This window comes from Tamandua tetradactyla, chromosome 7, assembly GCF_023851605.1.
Source record: "Tamandua tetradactyla isolate mTamTet1 chromosome 7, mTamTet1.pri, whole genome shotgun sequence".
Taxonomy (NCBI): domain Eukaryota; kingdom Metazoa; phylum Chordata; class Mammalia; order Pilosa; family Myrmecophagidae; genus Tamandua; species Tamandua tetradactyla.
The window spans coordinates 115,673,153-115,681,966 of NC_135333.1; the positions used below are offsets into that span (position 1 = coordinate 115,673,153).

The 8,814-nt window shown below is 40.4% G+C and overlaps 1 protein-coding gene across 3 annotated transcripts; it reads left to right on the forward strand.

Annotated features, from left to right (window-relative positions):
• Positions 1–506: 506 nt before the first annotated feature.
• Positions 507–6,955, forward strand: HNRNPA1 (heterogeneous nuclear ribonucleoprotein A1). Of its 3 annotated transcripts, XR_013155676.1 has the most exons (12): positions 507–640; positions 1,173–1,289; positions 1,572–1,718; positions 1,832–2,042; positions 2,124–2,216; positions 2,299–2,391; positions 2,626–2,700; positions 2,875–3,024; positions 3,527–3,682; positions 4,064–4,125; positions 6,517–6,595; positions 6,822–6,955. XR_013155676.1 is itself a non-coding variant. In XM_077110906.1 (11 exons), the coding sequence occupies exons 1-10, from the start codon at positions 626–628 to the stop codon at positions 4,117–4,119; spliced, it is 1,113 nt and encodes a 370-aa protein (XP_076967021.1). In that variant the 5' UTR covers positions 507–625; the 3' UTR covers positions 4,120–4,125; positions 4,357–4,691. The 3 variants fall into 3 exon arrangements, 2 of the variants coding, with proteins under 2 accessions (XP_076967021.1, XP_076967022.1); XM_077110906.1 differs by lacking the exons at positions 6,517–6,595; positions 6,822–6,955 and adding an exon at positions 4,357–4,691; XM_077110907.1 differs by lacking the exons at positions 2,875–3,024; positions 6,517–6,595; positions 6,822–6,955 and adding an exon at positions 4,357–4,691.
• The last annotated feature ends 1,859 nt before the right edge of the window (positions 6,956–8,814 follow it).

Genomic DNA, 8,814 nt, shown 5'->3' on the forward strand with positions numbered 1-8,814 from the left:
GCCTGCGCAAAAAGGGGCAAAAAAACTCCCGCCATTACGCAGGCGCTCTAGGGTCAACGCCCTCTCCCGTCCGCCATTTCGCGTGTTCCAAGCGGCAGCCGGAACTTCTTAATGCGCCTGCGTAAACTCGCCATTTTCTTACACATGCGCTTTGAAGGGGGTTGGTGCAAAAAAAAAGGTACATGTTAACTACCTGTCTTAATACAGTATGAAGCGTGATTTTCCAAGTCAATCGAATGTAATAACTGGGGTGTTAATAATTAAAAAGCATTTTAAACAGTCTATGTACGTTCAAATATGAATGACTGGTAGGCTAGCCAATCAGACAGGTTAAGAATAATATTACTCAGGAACCAATGGATTCTAAGGGGAGGAGCTGCGTAGAACGCCCAAACGGATGACGTTGCATAGCAATGCGGCAAGACAGGCCAATCGTAGAAAGAAGTAATTTCAGATATCCAATCATAGCTAAGAGGGGGCGGAACCCACCAATGCTGAAAGTGAGGAGGCGGGATAAAAGGGAGAGGCAGAAGGTAGGTTGGCATATAGTTTCGTTAGCTTACTCCTTTCTGCTCTTGGACGCCGCTGGGGAAGCATCGTTGAAGTCATTCCTCTCACTGCCGTCATGTCCAAGTCAGAGGTAAATTCTCTTTTCAACTTCACTGTCTCTATCGACCTTTCCTAAGTTCTTTAGGATTCGGCTTCGTTTCGGTGCTTGCAGCAGCCCATCCAACGATTCCTTCCGTAGCTGCCAGGGCCTACCCCTCCCAAAGTTCGGGTCGCCATTTTGTCCTCGTCGTCGCCATGAGGCCGGTTTCCGGCAACCATTACTTATTACAACGGGCTCATGCTAACGCCTGGTAAAATACTTAGATCTGTCCAATCTTTTTGGTTTTGTTTAAGCTTGTCTCGGCGTTCTAATTTCTTGACAATTTTTCGTCCCTTACTGGCGACGCACCCCTCCCGCCCCCTGCTTTTGTTGCGCGTGCGTCGGGAGGAGAATAGGGACGCATGCGCTTATGGCCTTCCATCCGCAACAAGCCGTCCCTGAGAGGGAAAAGCACATGGTTTGTCGCGGCTTGAAAGAACAATAAGTGCAATGTATGCTAGCGGCTAATTTTGCCCCTCCTGTCTGTAAGATTTCCACTTGATACTTATCCACTCACTCCTAGTCTCCTAAAGAGCCTGAACAGCTGCGGAAGCTCTTCATCGGAGGGTTAAGCTTTGAAACAACCGATGAAAGTCTGAGGAGCCATTTTGAGCAATGGGGAACGCTCACGGACTGTGTGGTAAGACTTGGAAGGGGTAAAAAGGGTAGTAAAACCTGGTAGATGTCCTAGGGCTACACTGTTAATTTGAATGCCTATGAAGTTAATAGGATTAGTGTTTTTAAATAGATTGGTCAAGGAAGGTGTGGCTTTTTGTTAATGACTTAATTAAGGTCTCTTTTTAAAAATCTAGGGTGGTGGGAAACGAGAGTTTTATGGTCTCCCTACTATAAACTTGCCTGTTAAACGTAATCAACGTTTGACAGTTTCTGGGAACTTTAAGTCAATTAAAACCTTTCTCAGGTAATGAGAGATCCAAACACCAAACGCTCCCGAGGCTTTGGGTTTGTCACCTACGCCACTGTGGAGGAGGTGGATGCAGCCATGAATGCAAGGCCACATAAAGTGGATGGAAGAGTTGTGGAACCAAAGAGGGCTGTCTCAAGAGAAGTAAGTGTGTTTTACTTTCCTTAGTCATTTGGAAATGTGTTATTAGATGTTTCAGATTTGTGAGAGTTGTGGGATTTTTTTTTAAGTAACTGACAAGGTTTTCTTCCGGTTAGGATTCTCAAAGACCAGGTGCCCACTTAACTGTGAAAAAGATCTTTGTTGGTGGCATTAAAGAAGACACTGAAGAACATCACCTAAGAGATTATTTTGAGCAGTATGGGAAAATTGAAGTGATTGAAATCATGACCGACCGAGGCAGTGGCAAGAAGAGAGGCTTTGCTTTTGTAACCTTTGACGACCATGACTCTGTGGATAAGATTGTCAGTAAGTATCAGATGACTGAGACTAAGAGTTCCAAAATCCATGTGTTCCTTAGGGTCACCTTTTTATCTTTTCTGTTTTTAGTTCAGAAATACCATACTGTGAATGGCCATAACTGTGAAGTAAGGAAAGCCCTGTCTAAGCAAGAGATGGCCAGTGCTTCATCCAGCCAAAGAGGTCTGTGTTACTTAATTCAACCTTATTAAGTAATTCTGAGTAATCTCAATTTGTATGGCTTAACGTTTTCTTTCCTTACAAGGTCGAAGTGGTTCTGGAAACTTCGGTGGTGGTCGTGGAGGTGGTTTTGGTGGGAATGACAACTTTGGTCGTGGAGGAAATTTCAGTGGTCGTGGTATGTATGGTTGAAGTTTACTAAGAATAAGCTTGTGATTTAATTAACTCAGATAAGTGGTAGTATGTATCTACTGGCCTTTATTTTCAAAGTTACTAATTTATCCAAATGTAGTGCTTGTTTCTCCTTAACCAAAAGTTTAAAACCCTTTGGCATAGAAATTATAGTTTCTTTTTCAGAATAAGTGGTTCATATACTCAAGCCTAATTGTATTAACATTCTGCTTTCTTCTAGGTGGTTTTGGTGGCAGCCGAGGTGGTGGTGGATATGGTGGCAGTGGGGATGGCTATAATGGCTTTGGTAATGATGGTGAGTTTTAATTTAAGGAATATGTGGGTAACCTGTTTTAGATTAGGATAGTAGAGGCTAACACTAGTGCGGGACAACTTCAGTTGTCACCATAAACTGCATGTTGTGAGTGAGCCTTTGTGCTTACACAGATTTTAATAGTTGAATACTTAGAGAAGAATTGTATTCTTGTAGGTGGTTATGGAGGAGGCGGCCCTGGTTACTCTGGAGGAAGCAGAGGCTATGGAAGTGGTGGACAGGGTTATGGCAACCAGGGCAGTGGCTATGGCGGGAGTGGCAGCTATGACAGCTATAACAACGGAGGCGGCTTTGGCGGTGGTAGTGGTAGGTATCCAGTGATCAAAGTATTTGGTGTGAGGGCTAGACTAGCCTCTTAGTTTATAGCTATATTGGGATTTGATGCTCTTAAAAGGCATTAGATGATCTGCTGCATGGTATGTTTTTAAATGGGCTTGCTGTGCTACCTCCTCCTAGCTTTAAGCTGGGGCCGCCTCACTCACAAATAGATAAGTGGATAGTGATGTCTTCAGCTGGAGTTAGATTAGCTTCCATAGCAGGGTTGTATTTTAACTCTCCTTTGGGAACTTAGGTACTGGTTGAGTAATCCAAGAAAGCTGCTTATAGTGATTCAATGCCACTATAAAAACTCTGAAATCTTTTAGGTTATGGTAATTGGAACTATCTAAAGTACTGGATTGGTCAACTGAATGCCTTACCCAGAGAAGATGAAATAACAAGGATGACCAGAGCTTGGTAGTCGGGCAAATGATAAACCTTGTTTCACTTCAGAACACTAAACAGACAAAGGACTTGTTTTCTTTCCTAGGAAGCAATTTTGGAGGTGGTGGAAACTACAATGATTTTGGCAGTTACAACAATCAGTCTTCAAATTTTGGACCCATGAAGGGAGGAAATTTTGGAGGCAGAAGTTCTGGCCCCTATGGTGGTGGAGGCCAATATTTTGCCAAACCACGAAACCAAGGTATGATACAAACCTGTAGTATTGGAAGAATTAAGTATAGCTGTGCCTAGTATTGATAAGGGATGCCTTGAAGTTTTGTTTTCTTTTGTCTTATCTTTAACACAAGGTAGTATGCATAGGCTTAAAAACTTGCCTTATATATTAAAAGCTCAGATTTTAAGTATACTTGAAATGGAAAATGAACCTGTTTGTGGCTCTCTTACTGCCTCAGGCAAGGGCTATTTTTGTTTTAACAGTGCCTAAATCTTCTTAATAACGCAAGGGCTATTTTTAAGTGGTCAAACTCTTGAATAAGCTTTATTGGACATGTTATCATCCCACATACCCAAGGTTTTATTGACAAAACTTCTAAGACTTAAAAGGAATAAATTTTATTCCCAGGTGGCTATGGTGGTTCCTCCAGCAGCAGTAGCTACGGCAGTGGCAGAAGATTTTAATTCCAGGTAAGTAAGCACTTTTATGTATTGATGTGATTTTATAATCGCTAATGAATCCAGTAACCCTAATGTAGTTGAGCAGTGCAACATAGTTAACATTATAATTGCAGTAAAATTATGGATATTAAGTTAATATTCAGATCAGCAAATTTTGTGGGAAACAAAACTTGCTATTGGATTGTAGCCATGAGTTTTAATATGTTTAGATTAACAACTTTATTCCATATTGTTCAACAGGAAACAAAGCTTAGCAGGAGAGGAGAGCCAGAGAAGTGACAGGGAAGCTACAGGTTACAACAGATTTGTGAACTCAGCCAAGCACAGTGGTGGCAGGGCCTAGCTGCTACAAAGAAGACATGTTTTAGACAATACTCATGTGTATGGGCAAAAAAACACAAGGACTGTATTTGTGACTAATTGTATAACAGGTTATTTTAGTTTCTGTTCTGTGGAAAGTGTAAAGCATTCCAACAAAGGGTTTTAATGTAGATTTTTTTTTTTTGCACCCATGCTGTTGATTGCTAAATGTAATAGTCTGATCATGACGCTGAATAAATGTGTCTTTTTTTAAATGTGCTGTGTAAAGTTAGTCTACTCTGAAGCCATCTTGATAAACTCCCTAACAGTGTGAAGTTAGACTTCCTTCAGGGTGATGCCAGGTTCCATTCAAAATTCATTTACATTTATGATTTTGTGGGCAGAGAAGCTTTTTTGTCTTCAGAAACCTTGGTATAGTTGAACTGACAGTTACTGTGTTGTGACCTGGAGTTCATCAGTAAAAAGGGTCACCCAATCAAACGTACAGAATTTCATTTGGTTATAAAACTGACTGTTGGCACATCCTATGCAATATATCTAAATTGAATAATGGTACCAGATTAAAATTATAGATGGGAAATGAAGCTTTTGTATCATCCATTATCATGTGTAATCAATAAACAATTTGATATCCTCTTGAATTGAATGACAACTGTATGGATTTGGGACTGGCAGAGATTTGGACCTTTCTCCCCACTACCCTTGACAATGTTGAATGTCTCTTACAATTCAAGTTCAAAACTCTGCCAGATACTAGAAACCAGCTATTGGCTAATGCCACCCCACAAGTCCACAGCTTAGAAGTGTTTGGGAGACCTTTTTGGAATAACAACCAATACAAAATTTTTATTAACAAAAATAGGTTGACGTTAAAGGAAAACTGCAGTTGTACTGGGTTCTGGTTGGGTGGATCTTTAGGAGTTAATAGTTTTGAACCTACTAGTTATTGGGGATTAAAACTGTAGAAAGAGTGCAAAGCCACATTCTTAAATATATTACTCTTAACTGCAGTTTTCCTTTATGGCCCAAGAGTACACAACCATCCTAAAATGTTAATTGTATAGAAAATGATTTCTAAACCTTTTTAACAGTTACTATCCAATCATTGTTGTTTGTGCATAGGTTCTTCAGAGTCTTCCCTTTGGGTGCCCTCTTAATATCCATGCCATTGTATCTAGTAGCATAGTGATTTGTTTCTGATGAATAGGACTGTATATTCTATCCCATGGTTGTGTTGGAAGTTTGGGGAGGAGGGTGGGCAGAGGTGGGTGGGAGGTGGTGTGGTGGGTGGGGAAGTATGGATGGTAGTTCCATGGGTTTTTATATTGGCTGAGTTTGCCATAGCAAGTGGAATCTTAACTATTGAGGGAGTTTGCAGATACCTCAGGATTCGTGACAATGCCATTAAAGATCCAGGAGAGATGTTCAGCTACTAGGAACTGCTAGCAAGTATAGCGCGAATGGCTCCGAGCTCAGACACTCTACAGCTGAGAGTAGACACTTGTGGTATGTGGAGTACAGATAAGCCAGGGGCAGGCCACGGCACGCTCCATGAAAGCTAGGAGGGAGTGAAGTTTCAGTGATCATCGCAAGGAAGGAGGCAGACAAGAGTAAGGCACACCTGACTCTTAGGACTAGCGGTCAGAACCAGAAGGAAAGGTTTTATTGCTATGCTGGTAGGTAAGAACAGATTTTATTTATGTCCATATAGTTAACCTAAATTCTGGTTTTCTATTAAATCTTAATTTATTGAGCCAAAAGATAAAACTAGTCAAGTTAAGCTCAATTTTGTTTTTTTTCTGGAGATGAACCATTTTAAATCAATACCCTAGTCTCGGTGGCTCCCAATAAAGGAAGTGAACGCTTTAATTACATTATTACTGTGATATTTTTGCCCTCTAATTTTTTTACCTTTGACCCATTTTCTTAAAATAATGGCTCAAAGTAATGCATTAGAATTTTCCCCAAAATGACGGTGGGAGGGTTGGGTGGACCATAAAACTGGGTGGGGGGTGGTTTAGCTTCATGGGATTTGGGACTGAGAGAAAATTTAGTTCTAAAGGTTGTTTGCTTTTCTAGGAAGGAAATCTGCTATGCTACTACAGGCTTACCATCTCTCTTTAACAGAAATTCATCTGTCCACAATCATGGCTAAAAGGTACGTTTTTTTTATAAGTTAATGCTGATAGTTGTCGGCAAGAATGCTTAGAATTCCCAAAGTAAAAAGTGAAAATGACAAGCTGCCCCTTGGAACCAAAAAATAACTTGTAATACAAAAAGCATTGTAACCAGCTGGAAGTTATTAAAGCAACTGGATTCATGATAAAATGAAATTAGAGTCCTTCACCTCTGCTTAGGTAAATGTTTCATTTTTCTTTTTGCAGGACCATCTTTATGAGGACAACCTTTATCTGAGCCACTATGTCCTTCATTTTACTGCCATGCAGTTGACAGCTGCTCTGCAGCTCAGATCGTTCAGTTTTATGAATGGCTTTCTTAATAAACTCTTTACATTTGATTCTGTTTTTTGTTCTTTATATTTATGGTAAATATGTTTGAAGCTACATTACTTTTTCCCATTTCAGATTTGAGCGAGGAAGTGTTAGCCAAGAGAAAAACACGGTCGTGTAGAAGTAAGCTGTTTACTATCTCACTTCACTTAAGCATGAACTCGTGAATCTCTTCTGGTAGCTATATTTTAAATAGATATTATGGATTTCTGGAAGGGTGTAATCTCATTTTAGTTTAAACAAGCTGAATTTATTGGTCAGCTGACTCGGACTTTGAGAGATCAAGGGTCAGAATGAACTCAGTATATCTTAGAGAAGAACACTTAAAGCAATTTACAAAGCAACAGTTGTACTTTCTACCAACAACTAAGCTATTCTGAAATCCCCACTGTATGAAACTGAGGATTGTACCCTAGCTAGGGCTTACTATTTGAAAGGACATATTTTCAGGGGTCTTTGAGGTCTTACAAATTTCCAACAAAATACATGATTATGTCTGACAAGGAGCTATGCTATAGAGACAAGGTAAGCGTAAGAATTTTACAAGGGTTCTTTCGAAATTTCATTTCAAACAAGGACTGGAAGCATAGAACAATACATTAGGCAATGAGAGAGGTTGACTTTTAGCCTCTTGTTCATGCAACCACTGGATCACAACCCAGGGCATCCTGGGTCCAAAAACACCTTTCATATGCACAGCAGACTGCAGTTGGGCCAGGTGTGTATAGTGATCGTTCTCACTAGAACTTGATCTCTGAGAACAGGTTATGCTGTTCATGCTATGACCAGTGCTTGGAACATTACTTAGTTTCTCGATATTAAATAAATGTCTGCATTTGCATCTGAATTACAGCCTTTTGCAAGCTTGGTTAGAATAAAAATTTCCAATGTCCTTAGGTGAACTTAATTTTCAGCAGGCCCAGATCTTTACAACTTCATCCCACTTTTAATTTTTGAGAGAAAATTGGTACATTTTCATAACCTCAAGTCTTCCCATCTATTGGGGAGAGGAAGTTTCATGTCCCACGCCCAGGCTAGAAACCACATTTTCACGTGGTTTTAGGTCTCAGCATTACATCAAAACTAAGGTTTCCTTTTTAGAATGGAGCTAATAGAAAAAGTAAAGAAAATAAGTAACCTAATTCAGTGATCGGGAAGCTTGGGACCCACCCAACTCCAACCTGATGAAGTGTGTTAGGTTTGATTTGGATTGATGTAGCTAAAGACAAACTTGAATTCTGTTTCAAGAGAAAATAAACCAACAAAAAGGCAGATTTCCAGGGATCTAGGAAAAGGTCCCAAAACAAAGTTTGGGTAGTGTTTGTCCAACATTACCAGAGGAAATGGGGAAATTTCATACTCCACTCTTGTAGAGTAGGTTTATAAAAGGCCTGGGTGTCAAATCCTCTGAAATTTTGAAATCTGATCAAATTCTCTCCAAAAGCGGCTTAGTCTTCTGAGGAAGTTCTGGCACATGAGAAACTAGGCTGAGGGAGTCATAGCATAGTCCTGCTTAGAGGGAAATAGAGAAAATTCCTGTGGGCATTCTAGACTTTTGTGTTCTATGGATTGAGAGGCCAAAACTAATCCCAGGGACTTTGAACAGATCTAGCCAGCTCTGGTAGCTCTTCAGGTTTTCTAGGTCCCTAAGATGATCCATGGCCCTCTGAAAAAGGGTATGAATGTCATATAGGTCTCCGTACTGTTTAAGCCCAAGTTTTGTGTACACCTCATTTGGCACCCCTCGTTTTCTCCCCAATACACAAACTCCAAGGGAAAAGTGAGCTTGGCAGGATCCTCTCCCCACCCCCAATAAACAGTGAGCTGTGAACAATGCTCCCTTTTGAAGCAAAAGACAAGGGAAGGG